A 24,680-nucleotide genomic window follows, 5' to 3' on the forward strand; every position below is an offset into this window, starting at 1 on the left:
GTATTATTCTGCCACACCATTCACATAGTCCAAAAGTTTTTGCAATGAATGGAACGCTCTCTATGCCCTCTATTTCCCTCAGTCTGTTATACATTCATACTAACTAACTTCTTTTTTGGAAACAGTATCCATGTTGTGATTTCTGCTTTTATTCRGATTGATTATTGTGTTTTCACAGACCACCTGTCTGAGCCTTATAACATTGCATTATGACTGTTCAAGGCACTGCTGGCTTGAAAAAYATGGCTATAGTCTTTTCCTGATGTGGATAATTACTGTATATTAAATGGGAACACATACAAGGTTCTGCTAGGAATAAGCCCTGCTGAACTTGAATCTGAGTATAAAAGACAATATGAATAAAGAATATAAATAACAAAGAACTACTTTAGAAATATTTTGCAGAAATATTAAATCATATTATGGATTTTAGTTTTTACATCCTTTCTCCCCATAAAACATTCATTTAACAAATCCGATCATCCTGGCTTTAAAAAAGTGACAAAATTACAATCATTACTATTTAGAAGCTCTAAGAAGGCTTTTAAATATTTTTTTTCATGCTGTCCACATGAGGTCTTAGAGCGACATACAAGGCTCACATGTTTTAACAGATAAGATATGGGCGGGATTTGGTTTAAGAGGATGTCACCTAAGCTCAGCTGTGTACATACTTGGTATTTCAGCTTCTGTTACTGACAAAGGATGCTGAATACTTTCAGTTATGCAATCATGTTCACCTGTTAACAACTGAGATGCCCTAGGTCATCCAAGCAATGATTTGGAGCTAGGAGATGTGACGTAGGAGACCTATGGGAGGTCCATGTGCTTCTCACAGGTGGGTGGGGACTAGCCAGAGTATGCTAGAGTATCTCAGACTGTCAAGATAATCACATTTAACAAGCTGAAACAGATTGGTAATCAACACAGCTGGTGCAGCATAGTGTACTCAGATAATTCACTGTCTAGAGGGATTCACTTGTCTCAGCACAAGTGATTAATGCTGTTAGAGACATCATAGGATCTCCTGCTTGCCTTTCAGATAGCAGACCAGGTGAACACGATTCTTCTATAGGTCTCTTCTTATATTAGGGACATATATATGACTCAGGAACCCCAGAGCACCTCAAATAGCAGTAGAATCTCATGKATAGAAACTGAATTGAGTGGGATACTAGACACATAGCACAATCTCTGTAYACACAAATGCTGGTGTCTCAGGTTTGAACTGAATTCCACCTCTGCATTTATATTCATCTGTCTTCCTAGGAAACTTTTAGTAACTTTTTTGATAACTGATAATACTCACTGCAGCCAGCATTAAGATATGCTCTTAATCCTTTTTTCCTTTTTTTCTTTTGTTTAGTTTGCTTGATAACAATCATACCAGCTGCCTTCAGCACCAGTGGCTTCTGCATTCACATATTCTACATTCAACTACTACTTTAGTAAGACCCAGAGAAGAAATCCAACTTCATCACCTCTCATAGCTTCTGTTTAAAATAACTTCTGCTTAACTTCCTTTGTTTTAGAAATGAACCCTAGAAATCTGTTTCAACAACAGTAAACTCTATCCATATTAGTCACAGTCTGAAKTCTAGCACAGACATTTACAGCCCTGACTTACCTCACAAACAAAGCTCAGGCATATAGTRCTTGCTGCGCTTTAAACACATTCCGATTTTTTTTTAATGCCCGTAACTGTATGTATAAAGAATGGGTTTTCTGTTTCTCAGTCACATCAACATGCCTAAAATATGTTGACTTAGGACATCCATAGGAAATGAAATTACAATAGAGAACATGGACTGTTATGAATTTGAGTTTGAGCAAGGGATTCTGCCATTTCATATTCTTAGCAGTATTGTTATAGCCAAAAACATGCCACAGGTGAGCTGAGTTACTAAAATTTTGTGCAATTTATACAGAGTAATGAAATCACATAAGTCCTATTAGCAAATATTCAAGCAGATGGRGTGATTTGTTGCTGAGTTGCTGCTACTTGGATTCTCAACATCTGCTGCTGCCAGCGACTTTTAGACTGCATAATAAATGTTATTAAATGCTTATTCTGTCCAAGACTGACACACTTCCAGAAAAAAATAAAAAGCCATTATATTCTAGTACAATTTAAATCTATCATCTKAGTTTTGAATTGAAATCCATTATTTATGAGCAATAATGCATATTTTCTCAATTTTGAAGTTAAAAATTACATAGCAGTTGAATCAGACATAGAATAACAGATTGTTTAAACCTTCTCTCCTTCAAAAGACTTACTGAAAAGTGATTTGTAATATTAAATTGTAGATATTTACAGCAATAGATTAAAAAAAATTTTTCAATTAAAAAAAATCTATGCTAAATATCGATTTATTTTGTAGCCACAAGACAAAAGTCTGTTTGAAGATAATTGTTTGTTTACTGATATGTCAATAATTTCATAAACTTTTTTTCCTGTTAGATGGGAGTTGGTATAAAATTGCTCCTTCCTTCTTCATTACYGATATCAAGATCAATTTTAGCTGAGAATGAAAAGGTAGCCTGCCTAATTTGTGTGATTTTTTTTTTTGGACTGGAGAATTTGGAATGTCTTAAAGGGAAAGAAGAAGAAAGAGAGTTTAGAAGACAGATTGTCAGCAGCATGTATTCGTACCTCTATTCTCAATGAAAAAAGAAGACAGGGACACATTGATAAATTACAGTGAATACTGAAATGCAGCTTATATACATGTACATGGATGTACACATATATAAAAAACAGGATTTTATATAACAGCAGACTTTATATAACTATGTCATGCTTCAGTTCACTTAGGAGAGATGAAGACACCATCAGAGACTGATTGATTGTGAGGGTTTATCACTTGAGAGCAGAYTGTAAGAAGCAAAAATCAATTGACAAAGCAAGACCTCCATGCAACAATGCTTGAAGTCACAGAGACATTGCAAACAAGTAGGACTAAAGACGTGCAGCAAAAGAAAGGATATATCATGTCATTACCGATCCCTCTCAGAAAAATGGAAGGCAACTCCTGTTGACCTTGTTTCATAATGACTCATCAATCTTTCAAATGCAATGAAAAGAATGGTGTCTGAGGGCATTTTAACGTTTCCATTTTTAATTCCTCCAAGCAAGAAGGCTTCACAAGTGATTTTTATGATGGTAAGAGGACTGCTTTTCCTGAGATGTTGGCAGTTAGTCATGCAGTGCTTTTGGAAAAAGAAGTCTGACCAGGAGCAGCTGCTCTTTTCTCCCATTTCTGTTAAATTACACATGACTCTAACTTGTCTGGTACTTAATTATTTCTTAGATGTTCCTTTTTTATATTTTTACTACAAGAAATAAAAAGTAAAGAATGGACAAACTCTTATAGTAAAACCCTTTTTTTTTTAGCTAACCATTTTTTGTATATTTCCTATATATCCGTAACGTATGCCATGCTGATTCCCTTGGCAGAATGTCCCTTCACTTGTCTCTTTACTTTGATTGCAATTTGATGAAGCTATGCAAGTTACGTACTGTGACCAGAATATCCCAACTAGTTTGGTCACATTTACTTCTCATTTAAATTTCTTCTTTAATAATTGGTTCAAATAAAGCTCTATATTATTTGGTTCCAATTGGATTAGAAAAAAAAAATCCCGAAGCCCCTGGCATTTCCCCAGTTTGGATACATGAGTTAATTCTRTCCTGAAGCAATTTGTTTAATTATATTAGGATACAGTATGTGTTGAAGAAAAGGTTACAGATGAATTTGCCTCCACTGAGGCTGTCATTATTGAAATGCACTCAGGCATGCTTTTGTACTTGGAGACGTTAAAGGAAGTTTGACTTACATTCTGTTTTCCCACTATGTTATCAAATGGAAGTTCAGGGCTCCAGGAACCTTCRGTAAATGTCGCCCCACTGTTTCTCCTGTCGGAGGAGCTGACAGCCTCTTTCACAATGTCTTCAGGCAAAGTCAACAGACTCTCCTCAGGTTGTTTGATTAAATAAGTCTCAATATTATGCTTCCTCAGGAATTCATTGCGCTCTTTGCCATGCCCTTCTTCAACTTTATAATCCCCATTCAGGCAGTCGAGAGTGGCTTTGGAGATGTGTATTCTCCTGCATAGGTAAAATAAATAGCAGCAAATACTGATTGTGCTCTAGTACATATAGGCCAGAAGGAGAGTTATGGACTCAGCATCATTCTTAATATGATAGATAAAAAGAGGTATTTCTGCTGTCTGTGATGATTTATATAATGAAATAGTGTATTCAGCATAAAACCATTAATGATTTTTGATTCCCAAGTTCTTTAGAAACATAAACTTCATTTGGGGCAAATATTGTCCAGACATGTTCAGATCTGAAAGCCTCTAAAAATGCACAGTGTTCATGGAAAAACACTTTGATATTCACTCCTGATACCTTTGCTCACAGTAACAGTTCTAATGAGAGACCTTCCTAAGTAAAATACTACTCAGAGTGAATCAAAATTGCCATGTCAGATATGGTTGAAGGAATGTATGTTATGTATTAGAGCAGTTTGTGTGAGAACTCTTTAATCTCTCTTTAATCTCCTACAGTTGCCTGAGCTACCTTAGACATTTTAGTAGTCTGACTGTACCTGAATTAAGGAATAGTTATATGAAATGTTCCAGAGTCAGAGAGGTGCAGTGGTAATGTCTGGTAAGGGCAACTGATGTGTTCAGAAAGCTTTTAAAACATGCAGAAGGACCTAGGAGAAGACATGAAATCTCATATGAAAGCATGATAGGGCTGTTGATATATTCCTACCAAAGCTGGGTCTTTTGTTATTTGGGCTTTCTCATCCATTATTATGACTAGTATGAAGCACAGAAAGAGGTTCAAAATAAAGAATAGGCCTTGCTTGTTACTGATTTCAAGAAATCCTTCATTGGCTGTATTTAAGGTAAATTTCAGACATCTTTGAAACATATCCACATAATTAGCAGAGAAAGTAGTAAGCATCAAAAATACAATCAGAGGAGATGGTCATTAAACATTTAGCTAAGTCAAACAACTAAATATGCTTTATGATATTTTAAATTTAGTTCATTTTTCAAAGGTTGAAGTCCAGGCAATTTTTCAAAGTCAGGCTTACAATCAAATACCTAATACTCAGAGAGAGCTAAAATTTATAATCATTGCCCAATGACATGCAAAGAGGCGTTTTTCTCAGGTTCAMCTGGGGACTTTTGTCTGGAACTTAAGAATGCTTTGCAAAGTTATGTTTCACCAGATGCTGGTGAAATGTTCCTTTGTGAGGTACATGCCTTGCCGGAACTATCTTGTATACATTGCTGGTTGTCTTTAAGCTTTGTGAGATAGATGTCCAGAAGAACTTGGCACAAATTGTATCTATGAGGAGTATTCAATATCAGTATATAATTAAAAGATCAAAATTTTTTTTCTTAACCATTTCTTAATCAGTTTCAGCTTCTCACTGAAGCTAATACAGGTTCATTACAACTCAATTTATCTCAAGACATGTTCTTACAAGGTTCATAGAGATTAATACTCTTTTGTTGCCAAATGTCAGAAAAATTGTTTCTCAAATAGAAGGAACTTTTGGCCTGGACTTTAAAAACAGACTGTATCTCAGGAAGACAACGTATTTCCTAGGTTAGAATTCTAAATAGGTTAAATTAAATAAAGTACTAATTTAAAATAAATAAATAAATAAATAAAGGAAAGGAAGAAAGAGAAAGAAAATGATACATTAGTTGCCACGGTGACTATCTCTGTGCTGAGTTTCAACCTAATATAATTTCAGAAGATTGCATTATAAAGCTGTGAAATATGGATTTCATAATGGAAATGATAACAGCATGAAGTTGGCTATTGATGTATTACCTTTAAATGGACCAAATATTAATAAATAATTGATAGATTAAAAATGTTGCCTGCTTTTGCCTTTACATAGCTTACTTACAAAGAAGTATAATGGAAAGGCCACTTTCCAATTTAATGTAAACATAGTAAACCATGAACCTGAGCACTGAAGCCAGTAAGTCTATCTTTATGCTGAAAACATGTCAAGTCAGAATCAGGTCCAAAGCTTTAGTCAATCTTTGTCTATGATACATCTGGAAAATTAATTATTGGCTAGGTTTTATGCCAATTCAATAAATTAAAACCTAGATGCACTAGAAAAAGATTAATAGAAATTTGGAGCCTGGCATAAGCATTTCTCCAAAATAACATTATAAGATCTTATATGGTTTCCTTATCAGGTATTCCAGACACATTTGTTTCTCTCAGAATTGCAGATTCTTTTTTTCCCCAACATAACAGATTCTTTCTGGCCATAATCAGCGGATTTGCTCAAGGGCATCTGGTCCCTGGCCAATACTTGCTTTGGTGCCTACAAGATCTTGGTGGCAGATGCAAACCTATGGAGAGGAGTTTGGAATCCCTCTCCTCTGGTGCAGATATTGCCCTTCTGCAGCCAGATTTGGCGGAGGGATTATCACAAGGGTTGTTTCACTCCACTATGTATTCAAGAAAGGTCTATGACCCATTTCTGTTCATTTTCCTTCTTTATATGGGAGTAGGACCATTTGTGACCTGGGGGCAGCTTTAGTGGAGAGGCAGGGAAGAGTAGAGTAGACTTGGAAATGTGAATGATATCAGCACCCTGGCAGGCAGCAGGATTTAAATGTTGGGGATGGGGACAAGGCAGGAAAGGCTATAGTGACCTTAGCAGCTCTACTAAATCTCCTCTGTACCCCAGGAAAGTCTGACGTAAATCACTGTTTTGAAGGCCACAGGGAATTGCTGTCACATACAGACTTTACTCTGTTAGCAAACAGATATACAGGAGTGGAAATCACTTTGCTCCAGTAGACTGCAGCTTAGCCAGGCTTTTTATTGACCACAGCAAGGTTGTGTGTACTCAGGATTATTCATTAATAGCTATATTAGTTGTATGCATTAACAATAATAAATTATACTTTATGCAGGAGTAAATGTTGAAACTTAGTTAATCATTTTGTTTGTGTTAAAAAAGATATATATGGCCTCTCATAGCTGTGTAAAAAAATATATATTAGTCTAAAGCTGAATTATGGGCAATGGTGCAAAGGTTTGCTGTTTACATATATAAAGCAAATATCTTTATAATGTTCTGGGAACAACGTCCACTTTGACAGATTCAGATGAGCACGTGGGAATCATAGCACATGGCTCAGATCTGATGACTTAAAACATCCCTCACTACCCAAGACAACATCATTTAGACTTTTTTTCTCTATAAAGCTGTTTGTGGATATTGCTTCTACTTTCTATGGCCAAAAGCTGCATTGTTATGTGGAATCCTTTTCCATACAGATCAGTGGAAGATGGGATTAATAGTGAACAAAGCATTCCTGCAATCCTCACTGAAGCTTCAACTTTAGGGGCTGTGACTTCCAAATCAGAATGAGAAAGGAGTCGTTACAGGTAGGAATAGCATTTTATCCTCCAAGTAAATCTGTCACCTCAGACAAAGAAGAACTAGATATTTGGATGGGAGTATCTTTCTCTGGAGGTCTTTAAAACATCCCTGGATTTGACCTTGTGCCACATGATCTAGGTGGCCCTGTTTCAGCAGGGCAGTTGGACTAGATGATCCCTACAGGTCCCTTCCAACCTCAGCCATTCTGTGGATCTGTGATATTTCCCCACACAGATGCACTAACATAAATCACTCAAAATGTCTATGGAAGCATTAAATTATTTAAAACAATGCCTGAAAAGGTTGGTCTTCAAAATTCCTTGTTATTAGTGTAACACTATATGAAAAATAACTGTCCCCACATTAATTATTATGGATTATGGATTAAATTGTACTCTCAAACCTCACAGCAGCATTTGAATGCAGAAGAACAGATAATGAAGCAAGGGGAGGAGGAATGGACAAGACCTAAATATGAAATTTGGATCACCTTAGCATATCATATGGGCCCAATGCAGCCACTGACCATTTTCAGGAGAGTAGTGTCAAGATCTGAACAGCTATCAAAGGAAAGGAAACTTTATTGTCCTTCCCAAAAGCTCTGTGAGATGGCCTTGTCCACTTTTTATGACTATGTCCTCTCAAATACTTGCCAGTTGCATTAGAGAGAGAAAAAATAGCTGCTTAAACAATTAGAGAGTTCGTAAAGAGAGTTAATCTGTTGGCAAGGTTAATTGTGTTGTGTGTTGACAATATTTCTGAGTGTGGGAAATATGTATTGCCTTACCCAGGAATTCCACCTGACTCCAGTTTGTTTGCGATATCCACGTCCCATGACCAGACATCAAACTGCCACTTTCGCAGGCCCAGCACCCCACACAGAACTGATCCTGAATGTATCCCTATTCGCATGTCAATGTCATGCTTTGTTCTTGACCTGACGTATCTGTTAAAAAAAAAAAATCAGACKCATTCATATCTTCAGAAGAAAAGATAGGAAGTAAAATTCAATGCCAATTTGATATGAAGGATCAGTTATGCTGTAAAATAAAAAGATAATTTTCTAGGTAGGAAAGTACAGGTAGTAATAAAAGGACTCTAAAAGCTGGATTATCATTAAGTGCTTAATTGCACTCATGGTTCGGTGGCACACATATTATTCCAGTCAAACATAAATAGAAAAGTCGGAAGAGAAATAGACACACAAATTAAGGAATTGTTGGATAATGTGGTTCCTTTGAATTATAAAAGAACATTCAACAAAATGATAGAAGTGATTGTCATCAAACCTGCATATTTTAAGTTTGTATTAGATTTTTGAATAACCTACCGTATTTCAAAAATCTTAAGTTATTAACTGAAATCTTACAGAATTAGTCTTTGCAAAAAGCTTGTTTTTAGTAGATTGGAACAGAATGCTCTTTGATCCTTTATGACCAAAGCAGTATACTTCTCAAATAAAGTACTTTCAGTCTGTATCATGGTAAAGGCCACTACACAGCCCCATAGTAAACACACAGAGACATATTTGCTAACAGTTCCAGAGAAGACTTCGTTCTAACACTATTATTTTCAATTACTATGTCTATTGATTATAAAGGGAACTGTGCTATGTAAAAATAGTATCTTCCTTTCCTTGCATAAAACAACATATGCCACGCACAGCCACAGGCAGATTAGTAGCATCTTAGACCCACAACTGCTTCTTTCTGGTCACTGGCATATCATTGTGGGAAGCTCACAGCTAAGTTATTTGACCTATACCCACTATATATCCACTGGAATGATGAAGARAGCATGTTTCCAGCCCTGTCTGTCTGACAACAATTTGCAGTAAAAATATTATTACAGTTAATGTTCATTAATATTTGAATAGCATGCTCAGGCCAAGAAAAACACCTTGTTATTGCTGGTCTGCAAACAAGACTCCTAGGCACCAACTCTACTGTCACTGAAGTCAATAGCAACACAGCAAGATCACACAGCAGAGCAGACAAAGAATAAACAATCATTTTTCACAGTTCCAAAGCTAACTACTATTGCCTCAGATGCCTTAGTCCTGACCTTGACAGATCCTCTCTAGAGGAGAAAAGGGTAAATTGTTTACTCCATTCACTACTTGCCCTTTCATTGTTGCAAGAGAAGCATCAAATCAGCATATGACAAAAGAGGAAATGAGAGTTTTGAAACAGGGACAAGTCAGTGATATAACAATGTGAGGAACTGAGGACAAGCAATTCATCTTTATTGCTATTTCCTGCATAATATAAAACCTTGGAGGAAAACAAACATATGAAATGTCCCAATGCAGTTTTTTGCCTACTATGGGAGATTTGTTCATTATATCAGGAAGCTAACATATTTCAGGTATCTAAAAGAAAGAGATTTACACAAAGTTCATCATATGCTAATAAAACAGAATAATTTGGGAATTTATCTGTGTTCTGCTATTATGAGTTTATAGCTTTCATCTACAGATGTCTTTATTGTTTTGCAATCAAGAGCACTTGAAATATCAAAATTAAACACATCATCACCTAGCTCTGCAAGACAAGACTCAAAAACAAACTCTCCACACTGAAAAAAATGCCTTAAATATTATGAGAACAATTAAGAGCAGTGATAACACTGCTATTCATAACAGCATAACATGTGAAGAAATTTTGTAGATAGGCTACAGAAATAACTAAACTAACACCCTTAATGTCAAAAATATTGTCATACAATTCCCCACATAAGCATTTCCGCAGTCTACATTTTTTTTATGTTCAGACTGAGACAATTATTTCTGTCATTATGTCTGTTTTCTGTGTCTTGAAATAAAAAAATAATTGGATCCAGAGGAGTAAAAAGCTTTTCATTGAAAAGTGCACAGAGTAATAGGGCCTCAATTTGAATAAAATGGTATAATAAAGTCTATCTATACATATATATGCATTACAGCTTCATCTGTACGCAATGCATGGGAACTAAAGTGCACAAGACTCGTTGAGTAGACTACGTACTTGATGGTACAAGTATGTATGGTATGTATGGTGGTACTGAGCAATATTTTGCTCTGTTTCCACAGGGCTTGCTAAGGGTTCCTGCATTTGGTGTTTTCCTGTGTCACTGTGTCACAAAAAAGTCATGATAACCTGTAAAGGCTGCTGTGGTCTCAACCAATCATAAAGGATTTTCTGTCTTTTCCAAAATATCACATAAGAGAGCTGTTTTACAGTGCTTTAAAATGATACCAGAGCCTTCTATCCCTCTTACCTCATCTGCTGTCTTTCATAATCCCCAGCGACTTTTTCTTGTGTGTGACTTGGGTGATATCTGACCCCAACTCCTTACCATGGCTGTAGGGATTTTTTTGGCTACCTGCCTGCATCCTTTGACTGAGGGTTGTTTGTTTTTTCTGTCCACTGCCCATGGCAGTGCACCTGCCTTCACATCCTCTTCTCCTTCGCCCTTCACAACAATATGCTTTTATGCTGGTAGCTAGGAAGTTAATTGCATGAGGGGACCCAATTGAACCCAAGCCACAGGCAGTCTGAAGTGTGTTTAAACAGACTATGCCCAGAATGTGAATGCATACACAATAGAGATTTGGTTCTGATCCTGTGGCTTTTTTACTTAGAAGACTAAGAGTAGAATTGTTCAGGATGAGCTTTTTGAAGGCATTAGTTTTCACTAGCTTTTGTTAAAAGCCTTTAAATTTGATAAGGAATACATGGTGGAGAAGTGAGGTAATTCATTGCTATATATATATAAAAAAAGAAGAACAACACAGAGTTATAACTTTTCTTTAAAATTTGCAGTGATATGGCGTGAAATAGAGTTCTGAATTGTATAGGCAAATGGACTTCTCAGTAATCTCCACAGCTAGATCCACCTCCTTCAAAGCCAAGCTTCCACATGCTTCTGAAAATCTTGTTTGCATACTGCTACAGGGTAAAAGCAATTAAAACTTTGAAAGAACAAACGCTGGATCATCTTAGTCAATAGAGAGCTCACATTTACTCAGGAAGAGACAACTTCCTATAAAGAATAATCTGTATTAGGTACTGAAACAATGAAGATTTGCAATTCACTTTGCATAAGCCCAGGCATTCCTCACACTCTAGGTCTTCCACCTCCAAAATTTATATAAATGTAAATGAAGCTTCTAGCTAAAAAATAAAAAATCGTGTTTGCTTTAACATTTTTACAGGCAGATACTTTGACAGGATGCATGTGGAAAGCTGCATTATTGATGATCTATAAAACAGCTCTGTTTACCTCACAAGCTGTCTGATATCTTATCCAGAAAGATGAAACTGTGACTGACCTATTCATACCATACTTCATTTCAGCAACGTCAGTGAGAAAAATTTCATTGATTTAGTTGGACCTTGATGTTTCCTTCAGGCCAGTATACTTTGATGGGTGGTTGAATTCTCTGCTACTAATTAGAAACTTCCCTATTTGCATATAAAAATGTGAGCTAGAAGTCAGATATCCGCTTTTCAACATATTCTGTGTCTGCCAGGAGATTGAATCCCTGGAATTTAGATCTTACAGGTTTACACTGTGCCACACTGGCTGCATATGTATTAACCTGTTTTGCTGCACAAGAGTCAGGTTATGGTTCCAGAATTTTGAAAACAGTCGCATTTTTTATTTATTTTTTTTACTTTTTTATTTATTTATTTTTCCTGTCCAATGTTCTCACAACCAGCTCCAGATTCAGGAGTTCACATGGGTAAGCATTACTTGTAGTAGGCTACTTGGATGGGATGCAACTGCTTGGTTTTAGAAATAAAGAAAGTTTAACAGAAAGGAGCTGACTAATTTGTGCCACTTTTCTTCAAGGATATTGGCATTTCTTGGGACTTTTAAATTGAACTGTAGATTTACTACCACTGTTGTGCTCATATATATGGAATAAGAAAGGAAAATCCATGGTTTCTGCTTATATTAAACAAGGATCATAGCAGGAACTTCTTTGAGCAGAAGTTTGGACTAAAGAACTCCTGTCATCCCTTCCAATCTGAACTATCCTATGGCCCTAATATTCAATCACATAGAAAACTTTTTGGTTAGTCTCAACAGGCTTGTGGAATTTTCCTACTCAAGTAGGAAAATATACTCAAGTGCCTTTTCATTCTTACTTGAAACAGTAGTAGGTGAATCAAGGTAAGTGCTCTCTTCAGGGTGATTCTGGGAACAGTGTCATGCTTCCACAGGAAGCGTCTATTATTTCTAAAAGCTAGGTAACAGGATGCATTAAACTACTGAATGGTTTGAAGAACACAGCTAAGGTACAATGACTCACAGGATATATAATCCTTTGTAGATCGACTTTACACAGTGTCAAATTTACAATTTAAGGCAGGTATTATTCCCAGAAGACTGTTTAAAATAGCTTCAGGGTGGGTTTGCCTTTGAATTAAATCTGGATTCCAGAGCGAGCAGCAGCTATTATTTGGAGAAGTTTCATATCAGACTTTTTACTATTACAGCAGGCTTGTTCTGAGCTCAAGCTGATACTATAGCAACATGGATGGCATTGTTACTGTCATGTCTATGCTTTCTGTTGTTTCCCTTTTCTTATGTCTGCCTCTGCTCTGAGAGACAGGAAACTATTACAGCACAGGGACTTGAGTACAAAAAGCCACAAGGGCTACTGCAGAGATAACTAACTGATGCTAAATTCTTAGTCTTTTGACAAAGAAAAGAATTTCAATATCTTTCTAGAAGCGGAAATAGAATTTCATAAGTATAAATAATATTATCAGAAGTTCTTTTTTTTTTCATTTCAAAATCATGTTATAACAAGCTTTTAAATATATACACCCTATACCATATTGCCAGGATTGCTTTGATAGTATTGGTTGGCACATTCTAAGAAAAAGAGCAAATCTATTAATCATGACTCGGTTCTTTTCATACATTCACCCAACAACAAAAAGCAAGAAAAGTCATGCTGTCCTGCAACTCTGCTCTTTTATAGTCCGAGGCTGAATTGGACACTTACAAGACCTGATATGATTAAGACCCAGTATGAAACCTATTCAATCTATGGCTTGCATCTGAAAAGTGCTGACAGAACCTGTGAAAATCTTGTTAAGCAAGCTGTTGTATCTTAGCTGCATATAGATATAGAAATGAAGGTAAGCAGTATTCTGTAGTTTCTGATTTTTTGAGAAGCATTGTCTTCTGTGAATCAAAGTTCATCCCAATGTAGATTGAAACTTGCTCAATATGCTATATAAAAATGAATCTGTAGAAGGAGTCTAGAATTGGATCAGTAATTGTCTGTTTTGGAATATAAAAACAATTCCTAACTGTCTCCTTTAATGAGCATTTAATTATTTATTTTTAATGCCCAACAGATCATATTAAAAAGCATAGTTTTCCTGGAAAATGCAGGAAAGTTGGCAGGTCAGTTACTGTGATCATCTAAAAAGTATATACATATTTAAATGAATTGATGCTAATATTAGCAACTAATTGCAGACTTTTAATGCAGACAAGCTGTTTCTGGAGTTTAGCCTACACTGTATGCTGAGAATATTTTTTCTGTCATAATAATTACTCTTTCAGATGGCCTTTTAATAGGAAAGAATCCAATAGATGAGATGATTCAAGACTCTTTAACTTGCCAAATAACTTTCTCGACATAAAGGCTTTTTTGAATTTCCACCATTTTATGAAAATGTTTAGTTGTTTAAAATGAAGCTACCTTATCAAGATGAATTATTCTCATCTCATTCTTGACTCTGACAGACACGTTCAACAATTTCCATTTTAGAAGTACTTTCTACTCCTCCTATGATTATTTTCCTTCAACTCTTTTCACTTTTCTTCCTTCATTTCCACTCCCTTTCATGTTACCCCTCCTTTGTCCTTTACCTGTCTTTTCCCTGAACTTCTCTTGGTTCCTCTTCTGCAGTTGATTAGCTACCTCTCTTCTAACAACACAAATCAACGTATTAAAAGGAACAAACACGCTAATATTTTGTATTATAGAGTGTGTTGGAATATATGTAGTATACATTATAATGTGGTATTTAGAAGCTATATTCTCTATCTTTCTCTTACCTATTTCAACATCATTTAGGAAGAGATAGTCTTACCAGGTCATACATCACTTTACTGTCTGATCTGAAACTCATGTTTGATATCTGTCTGCCAACAAATAGATATCCTTATCTGGAAATTATATCCAGTCCATATTCCTAACATTTGGGACTCCAGTTCGGCTTTGGATTTTTGCTAACTTGTTCAGTGAAAATGCTGATGACTGCTCTCTTCTTATTCAGCTTCCCCTTTGCTCCTTTATGTGCATAAGATGACTGTTCTTTCTAAATATAAGTACAATGACAGATCAACTTCCCCCCGGTATAATCGCTGACTAAGTTTACCAATTAGCTTAGATGAGAATAGTTAAACTGAAACATCATCTAATGATGAAGCATTCCACTATTATCTCATTTGTATCAACTGTCAGTACAGATGAGTATTAATACAATACATCTGAATGCAAGAAGAGTTGTGCTGCCTAGGACAACATGTGAGAACCAGCTGAATGAATGGATCCCTCACAAAGACCTTGTTCTTGTTATTTTAATTTGTACTTCCATCCACAGCTAATGACAGGTTAAAGGAACTTGAGAATCACAAGGCAGCAAAAGTGTAGTATTCTTACTCATTCATGAGGGTCATGAGGCAAATTTCCTTGCCTTAGTGTGTATACTAGGTTTCTTGGAACCTTCTCATGGTAGAAAGTCATATTTCAATAGTGTTCAATTGTTAAAGGAGCAAAGTATGAGAGGGTGGAGTTGAATAGCATTTAAAAGTCTTACTTGTCTAAGCTTTGTAACAAGACACAGTGAGGCAAAAAGTGCTATAAAGAAAGTAGTGATCTAGGATTGTTTTGATGGAGTCCTTTACAGCTGCAAAGAGAAAAGAGGAGCATCGAGACTCAAATCTGGAGCTCTGGTATATGAGTTTAAGATCAAGCTGTAAAATCTGAATTAAAAATGAATTAACACTTTGTTGTATGTATGGATACAAGGYATATTAAAACTTTTTTTTTTTTTGGCCATGCAGATTTAGTTTACATGTTGTAAAATGAGTACACTTAATTCTTGTTTAATTCTTGCTAACTAAGAAGTCACCAAGAAGACTAGAAAGAAAACTCATTGGTAGAATTCTGAGACAGTAGATTTTGGGGCACCATCTCACCAGAGGTGTTGCTACTGATCCTTGCAAAATAACCACATACATACCGTCAGCAGAGAGAACAGGAATCTTAAAGGAATTACGGAGGAAAATCTGGTCTACTTTCTTAAGATTTCCTTCTACATTAAGAGTGTAAGAACTACAAGCAACCAGAGTTCTGAGTTTGTGGATTGTACTCTGTATTTAGATGCCTAAATCTCAATTCAGGTAAAATGATTCAAATCAGGCAATATTTCAGATGAATTCACTGAATTTCAGATGAATTCACTTTCAGAACAAAGCTTTTTTTCAGATGATGTTTCCAAACATAAACAAATAATTTGATGTGCATCTCTGAATAATTTTGACAATGTTTGATAGTGTTTTTCATCCACATTTTCTCTAATTTATGCTTCACTTTCACTACAGGGATTCCAGAAGCCAAATATTGATTATATTCAGTGCAATATTCAGTCTGTGATAATTGAATCCAACCTTCTTAGAGATCATTGTTGCATAACCATTATTCAGTTACATTTTCCATTAATTAATTTTTGTCAGATTCTTTCTCTATTAAGTTCTGGGTAATGTAGCTGCAGTACACCGTAATTCTCTAATGTACATAATGAAACACATGCAGATTAAAGTAGTCTGGAAAAGAAGCAGACAAAGAGACCAGGCAGCAAAACATCCATGGGAAAAGGACAATACTCAGATTAGGAAACATTTCTTGACGGGAGACAACAGTAAAATAAAGATTTGGAAAAGAGGAACTTTGCAAAGTTAATATTGTGAATAATAAAAAAAAAAATTCTCTTGGAGTACTAGGTATTGGTCACTGTACAACTAGATCATTGGATTAGCTCTTATACATGGACTGCTGAAACCTTGCTATTTCTAATCATGATAGCATCAAAATACAATCTATCAGCAATACAACTACGTTTACATCTTGGGAGCTCAACTCTCTCGTGGATTTAGTCACCAACCTTATTTAATAAGCAAAATTTGCTCATTTGGCAGATGCTGCAGAGCTTATAAGCTCTCTACTCAAATATCCAAGCTAAAGCATTGCCACAGCTGTTTATTTTGACTTTTAATGTTGTTTTATTATATTAAAGAGACTATAGGAAGAAAAATCACACTCCTTCTCATCAACCTCTTAAACATGAGAATAGCATAAAATGAGAACTCCTAAGATCTGTGAAACCTCTCCCTTCCAATACATGCACAGCTATTGTGTTAAATGCCCTAAAGCAACACAGGTTGTTAGATGCAGTTAGTATCTGTTCCCATGGATTCAGTGGTTTCACATGGATCAAAAAAGTCTTGATAATCTGAAGGTCTTTGAACCACTATAGAATTTACTGTGTTTAGTTACAGCATACTCAAATAACAAGTTCAGGACATTGAAGAAAGAAAAAAATATGGAAAAAAAATTACCTGATAGTTTTGATCATGCTGAGTCCCATTTCAACACAACAATGTGCATGGTCTTGGCGAGGTTCTGGGAGCCCAGACACACAGTAGTAACAGTCCCCTAGGATCTTTATCCTAAGACAATGATGTTCCTAAACATAAATATATCAAAGAAGAAAGAAGAGATTTGTAGTTACAGTTTCACATTTTTAAAAGGAATGTGAAATTGGTTGGAAAAATTATTGAAAGGAAAAGCTAATACCTCCTACTGGATACTTTCTGTTTGCAATTACTATAATCTCTATTTATTTCAGTTTTGATATAAAGTATCTTTACCTATCCCATATAAAAGAATAGAGCAATTTTTGTGTTATATTTGTCAGAAATGTCTTTGCCACTGATGAGAAAGGTTAGATTTTCATAACGGTTAGCTTGGCCAAGGACTCAGAAATGTCAATTGAGCAGATGCATAACTCATTGAGACTGTATTCCTCCAGGGCATTTTTTTTTCTGCACTATTTGAAAACTCTGATAATGAATGAACAGCSTCTTTCCTCTCACTGATAATTCATTCTCACCTGAAGTTTCCACTGTTACACTGAACCTTTGCTTATAGCTGTAGGAGCTGATCAAGTATTTGTATCTCAAAGACGTCAAACTGGAGAAATCATATTCTTGATCAACAGAACAGTAAATACTTAGCTATCGTCCAATAGAAACTTCCTTTTCCCTAGAAGCACATGCAGAATTTCATTTCTTAAATATATATTAATAATATCCTTATTACTGTATGATGGTATTTTAGAAGATCATTTTTCAGTGGCAAGAACTATCTGGGCTGCTGAAACATCTTCACTTCTAAGACAAGCAAAATACATAAGCCAAATACTAATAGCAAACATGCACCCAAGGTCTTACTTGGCACCCACAGAAGATAGTCAAAGCATGGCAACTGGGACCATAGCAAACTGAGGACATAGTTAAAAGTTTCAGGGAACAGAAGGCATTAAAATTTGTGTCAGGGAATCATTTTCATCATGGAGAATCATCTAAATAGTAACTGAAAATTTAGCACTCAGTCAATGAAGACTCCCAAGACAAAACATCAAAATGAAGACCAGACTTTTCTGGGAAGCAGGATAATGTTTTCTCACACATTATCCTTATCCATTTTATTGGATAARAGGAAAAGAGACTAAGGATGGAGTACACTGATCCCAATGGGATCCCAATCCCATTGGCAAAGGACTAAAGGTCTAACGTAACTAAATGTGACTAATGTGAGTAAAGGAGCAAATGTTGTGCCTATTATGCCTCAGGAGTTGAATAGTGACTGTATGAAAGGGACTCCAGATTATTACCCAAATTTTGCCAGTGAAGAATGCAGCTTTGTAATAAGTTTCAGACAAATCTTTGTCTGAAATACCTACATGGCAAAGGGAAACTGATTGTTTCGTTTGTACCTCAAACTGYCACAGAAGTCAGCTGAAACTTTAAGTATGCCAAAGAGGGTAAAATCTGCTCTGGGCACAAGGCCAAAGTAAGCTGATTCACCCAGAAATCTCCTTAAAACATCAGTAGAGCTGAGCGTGTTAGAAACCTTGGCCTGGTCTCCACCTAATACCATGGCTGCCTGTGAAGGAAGTGCCTAGTGGTCACAGTTTGACAAGGAAATTCAGAAGTTAGGTCAGGCTCCTAAAAGGACATATTTCTCAAGTGCCTGTCCTCTCTCTTTGTATCCTTTTCTGTTACCCCTCTGCAGACTCACATAGATGAACACTGAGGATGTTTTGTAGGGCTGTGGATATAAATTATCTTTCAGAACAAATGAAATCTCCTATTGCTAAACCCAAGACAGCTGATTTTCCTTATAAAAACCATACTGAAGTTGCAATGGAAAACTTGCATTCTCACATCCATCAGATTTGAGCAGCAAATACCAAACAGTTATTTTTAGTAAATTTCCTACCCCTTAAAAAAGTCAATTTTACAGTACTTTCCATCTAAATTTTTGCCTGTCTAGTGACACTGCAGATCATTAGGGTGAATCAACAAGTACTGAGGATTCAGTGAGTGTAAATCAGTTCATGATAAACCTTTATGGGCTACTTTAAACTTTTTCCTTTAAATGTAAAGATTTTACTTCTCCAGTAACAAACTGGAAAAAAAAAAAAGACAATTTCTGGTCTTCTTTTGCTTTTCTAGTAGTAATTTGATTGATTTCATATTTCTAACTGCCATTTGCTTTTCCATCTACAAAGCAATAAGAGCATATAAAATCATATCAGTTTGAACAAAGTGGAATAAAACTCTTTAGCTCTTTCTTTTAAAACATTCTTTAATTTCTTTTAAACCCACCAAAGAGATTTCACCTAATAACTTTCTAGGTTAAGTAGGAGAAAAAAAGGGAGAAATAGTCAATTTCCAGAAAAGAGACAGATGTRTCTGAAGTAGTCTTGTCACTATATATAGGTAATAACTTCAACTTGGAAACATTTTTAGTGCTTTAAATTATACTTTTATATGCAACATTTGCATATAATCTTATCTTAGCAGTACATTTTGTGGGAATCTCTGTTAACTGAGCTTCTAATTCGGCACACCTAAAGAATATAGACTGTAGCAGAAAAATCTCTTCTGTTTGTATGTTAATGCACCCCTTAAATGGGCTGAAATATTAATTTCATTACAGTATATTACAGAGACCTCTGTCATATGCCTACATGTCTCCTCATCTGTTAAAAAACAAAACAAGGAAGACTACTTCAAAAAGACCAGTTATTTTAACAAATATGAGAAGAAGGAGCTGTATGCAATAATGAGACCTGCTAATGCACTTTTTCTATATGCAAATAGCAGTGCCTGTGGGTGTATTTCTATGTATGAACTGAAATCCCTTCAGCTAAAAGTGTTTATTGTCATGATATACGTCTATGAGTGTCGTGATTGCCTCTAAGATGATTTGCCAAACAGGTGCCTACCTGAAAGCTCAGTAAGGAGTCAGCTATGGAATAAGACATCCAAACAGAGATGGCTAAATTTAGATGTCCATATGTTCAGTTGGCTATCCAGGCTTCCAGGGCAACCAAAGGAGAGCCAGACAGTCCAGTCAGCAAGGTCCACAATTAACATGGTGAACTGGTTCAATCCAGTCATCTACAGATAGGGTTATGGTGCATCTAAGACATCCCAAGGGACTAAAAGATTTAAGACTTGTGTCTCTCTGGTGTGGTATAGGGGATCTCTATTTGCACAGGAAGCTGTGAGGATCAATTAAATTATTTATATTCCTTATTTTTCCTTATAGTTGAATTATTCTGAATGACACGTGAACTGTGTTACAGCACAATTATGTAGTCTTTGTCCTTTTTAATCTCATATTATACTCCTCATTTCCTTTTCCCTAATGAACTGTGGATTCTCTATCATTGTAAATGTTTCAACTAGAAGGATCTTGATAAAAGTCTGTCAAGAATGACAGAGGGTTAATGGTTCTTTTGCCACGGATGATCTCTTGAAATCCCATCTTATAATTCTGCAGGTTATTCTGAACAAGTACAGTTTAGACTTTTTGTGTACACTTTTTTTTTCTGCTTGTATTTATGTTGTTAGTCATTAACTTGGGATTTATGACTAACATGACCTTGAAGTAGCCATGATATAATCGTAAATAAGAGATTAATTTTCATAAGGGCCCGCCCACTTTTCAGTGCTATAAAATGGGTATAATTACATTTAAGATTACTTTTCCTCCAGCTGTAGAGCTCAAGTCCATTTCCATAAGTAAATGTTTTAAAGAAGGAAAAACAAAATGGTCACACAGCAATTGTACTGAAGAAGACAGTACACAGTACACAGACGACAGTATGGTGTTAAATTCTTAYGCTATTCTGAAGTTGTTATGATCGTCTCTTTGTTTTATTGTATTACTCTTCCCCTTTCCTCCAGCAACTCCAGAAATTCTCCTTGGCATGTTTAGATGATATTTTACAGACATTCACATCAATATTAATCAACTTCACACCCACACCCACACACTGATTAATATCATTTTCTTTAGTATCAATTAATTTTAAAGCATGTCACAAGTAGGTTTTTTCTCTCCTTACAGCTTCTCATTTGATATAAATGAAAGATTAAGGGCCCCAATTCTGCCAAAATCAATTGAAATCAGAAAAAATTTTGCTGAAGGATGTTGAACAGGCTCAAAAATGCAGCTATKAACAACAATAATAGTATATGAATTTAGTGGAAATGGATTAGAAATTTCTTTTCTCCATTTCATAGTACCTTAATCCAAAGGGGAAAAAATGCAACTCATAARTAGTTATGTCATGCATGTAAATGATTTATATTTAAGCTTATTAAATACACCCTTGCTGACTGGAAAGAAAGTAAATCAAATTGGCATAAAGGAATGCCAGAGAAATGACTTGCTCAAGTATCAAGTTACTGAAAGACTCAGCAAGAAACTTCATTAATATTTTTTTCTTCCTTAGACTGAATTTCTAAAGAGAAGGAAAAAACACAGAGGGATTGCATCCTGTAAATTTTCAAAGGAATTCTGTATGTTAGAGACCAGTCCATGGAGAAGTCCATATACAAAGTTTTTCTAATTTCAAGCAAGACTTTTGACAYTGTCCCTCACAGCATCCTCCTGGGCAAGCTCTGGAAGTGTGGGTTAGATGGAGTGGATAGTGAGGTGGATTGAGCATCCTGTTCAGTCCTGTTCAATCTATTCATCAAGGATCTGGATGAAGGGATGTAGTGACCCCTCAGAAAGTTTGCCGATGATACCAAAGTGGGAGGAGTAGCTGATACGCCAGAGTGCTGTGCTGCCTTCCCGAGGGATCTGGAGAGACTAGAAAACTGGGTGGTGAGAAATCTCATGAAGTTCAACAAGGGCAAGTGCAGGGTCCTGCACTTGGGGAGGAATAACTCCAGACACCACCACAGGCTGGGGACTGACCTTCTGCAGAGCAGTCCATTAGAGAAGGACCTTGGCGTCATGGTGGATGACAAGATCAGCAGGAGGCAGCAGTGTGCCCTTGTGGCCAAGAAGGCCAACGGGATCCTGGGGTGCATTAAGAAGAGCATCTCCAGCAGGTCGATGGAGGTGATCATCCCCCTCTACTCAGCCCTGGTGAGGCCACATCTGGAGACTGTGTGCAGTTCTGGGCTCCCCAGTACAAGAGGGATGTGGAGCTGCTGGAGAGAGTCCAGCGCAGGGCTACGAGGGTGATCAGGGGCCTGGAACATCTGCCCTGTGAGGAAAGGCTGAGAGAGCTGGGCCTGTTCAGCCTGAAGAGGAGAAGGCTGAGGGGGCACCTGATCAGTGTGTATAAATACCTCAAGGGAGGCAGTGAGGAGGAGGGGGCCGGCCCCTTTTTAGTGGTGGACTACAATAGGACTGGAGGAAACGGCCACAAACTGAAGCACCAAAAGTTCCTCAGGAACTTAAGGAAAATATTCTTGACAGCAAGAATGACAGAGCCCTGGAACAGGCTGCCCAGGGAGGTTGTGGAGTCTCCTCTGGAGATCTTCCAAACCCACTTGGATGCAATTCTGTGCCACAYGCTCTAGGTGACCCTGTGTGTGCAGGGAGGTTGGACTAGGTGATCTCTAAACATCTCTTCCAACCTCAAGGATTCTATGATTCTATGAATAATTTTGAACACTAGATGAGAAATTATTGCAGAAGGAACACATATATAAATCTCATTTTGAAATGTGGTTGGGGGAGAGAGGAATTGGTGACTTGGYCTTTTTGTAAAGTAGCTCAGTTCCTGAAACACAGGCCAAAGATCGTGCCAAAGATATAGGAAACCTATAGATGCTATAGATGAAAGACATTTTTCAGCATGAAGAGGGCGTGGGTCAAAGCTCTTAGCGGTATATTTTGGATGGGCAGGAGAGAGGTCTGTCTGAACTTCTCCCATCATAGTACTGTCATTTTTAATATAGAATTGAGACTTTGGCAGAGAAAGATGGAGACCAAATCTCTGACCCAATTATCCAGGCAGATAGAGAGCCTAAATTTGAGTTGTGAACCAAGGAAGAGCATTTTTTGCAGAGGGCATCAGTCTAAGAATTCATATAAGGAATAATTTTCTTTTGAGACTGGTGGAACTGGTGGTTAGGGTTTCTGCAGGCTGGTGGGAACTATGACTTTGTTCAGAGACTCTCAAGAGTTTTGAATTTTGTTTAAAGATCATTTCACAATAGAACAAAATACTGAAAACTCCAAAGTAGCATGTAGCAGGGGATTGGTAAAGCACTTCAACAAGGGTGTTTTTATTGAGGAGACTAAGGAGTCTTCAGTGCCCTCTACTTTTCCCTCTTAGGCACGAGCTGGTGAAGACAAGGTACTTGGGTTGCATGATGTGTTCCTGGCCATGGAATCTGCTGGTTAGACTTGTCCTAGCCTGGTGCTTCACTATCCAGAAGCAAAACTACTATCGGAGGAGACATTTTTCAGTTTGACTACAATTGTCCTRGACAGATTTTAACCATGGTAAAATAAGACTACCTCCCTTGAGAAAAATAAATGAATAAATAAACTCATCCATTCTTTAGTAAGTGAACTTGAAACAATCTGAGATGCTCATTACATAAATAATCCTCCCACTAACACCGCACTATTGACGCAAAGARATAAAAGCCTCACACTAAACTACAAGTCTTACACCAAGCATCTGCACTTTCCCTGCAGGAATTCTTCTCAGAGGCAGCAGTATCCTGGATTATGGTATTAAAGCTGATGAAACTGTAAATTGAGATGAAGTGTCTTACATGCCACTGAATTTATTCTTACATGAAACCTAGGAATAATAAACTTTTGTGGGAACATCTCTGCTTCAACATTAATGCCTCCTTTTAAAGATTAGTCCAAACTCAAATCTAAGCATATCTTTATGTTATAGTCAAACAGTTTTTGTGTGTTTGTGTTTCCAAATTTAAGTCTGGTGGTTTGATTCTATTTTTGGATCTCAGTATTTTGGACTAGTACTCAACTGTTATTGGTACAAAGATTACAGAGCTAACTCCTTTACTTAGCATTTTATCTTTTCTTCTTTCTCATACCTGAAACTGAATTTATATATAGCCTGAATATATTCCAAAATATGGCAAACAATCAAAGCAATAGTATTCTTTGACATCTAGCTTTGCAAACAAGACTATGGAAAAAAATGAATGTCAAAATTGTTACTATTTGATCAAAGTAAGACTTTTTTTTTAGCCTTAAGTAAGTATCTTACCAAATGTCATCTTATTTCCCTTCTCTCCTCAAAATTTCTGCTTAAGGAAAACATTAATATTAATTAAGTTTCTGCTCAGACATTTCACTAGATGCATATATGTAGAAATCTTTTCAGCTCTTTTCTTATGCCAGTTCATTTGTCSTCCTTTCCTGTTGCCACCTACATCTTTAATAGCCATAAATCTTTCACGGATATATTACTGTAATTCAGAAGGAGGAACTACCTGTATATAACTAAATGTTACATTTCTTTCTTGTAAAAAAATTTTGGACTGTGTTCTGGTCTTTATTCAGGGCTAATAGTCCATATATCTTTTTTTTTTTTTTTTTTTTTTTTTTTTTTTTTTTTTTTTTTTTTTTTT

General features: G+C 36.3%; 1 protein-coding gene across 2 annotated transcripts in view; it reads right to left on the reverse strand.

Annotated features, from left to right (window-relative positions):
• The window catches only part of ADCY8 (adenylate cyclase 8), a 121,620-nt gene that overhangs the window by 42,388 nt on the left and 54,552 nt on the right, over window positions 1-24,680 (reverse strand). For both annotated transcript variants that reach the window (XM_026053435.1, XM_026053436.1), the window contains exons 5-7: window positions 17,082-17,209; window positions 8,236-8,394; window positions 3,841-4,111 (exon numbers count right to left, since the gene is read on the reverse strand). In XM_026053435.1, the coding sequence (XP_025909220.1) occupies window positions 3,841-4,111; window positions 8,236-8,394; window positions 17,082-17,209 (558 nt within the window). The remainder of the gene's footprint in view (window positions 1-3,840; window positions 4,112-8,235; window positions 8,395-17,081; window positions 17,210-24,680) is intronic.

Source organism: Nothoprocta perdicaria, unplaced genomic scaffold (assembly GCF_003342845.1).
Source record: "Nothoprocta perdicaria isolate Ctin4 unplaced genomic scaffold, notPer1 scaffold_115, whole genome shotgun sequence".
Classification (NCBI taxonomy): domain Eukaryota; kingdom Metazoa; phylum Chordata; class Aves; order Tinamiformes; family Tinamidae; genus Nothoprocta; species Nothoprocta perdicaria.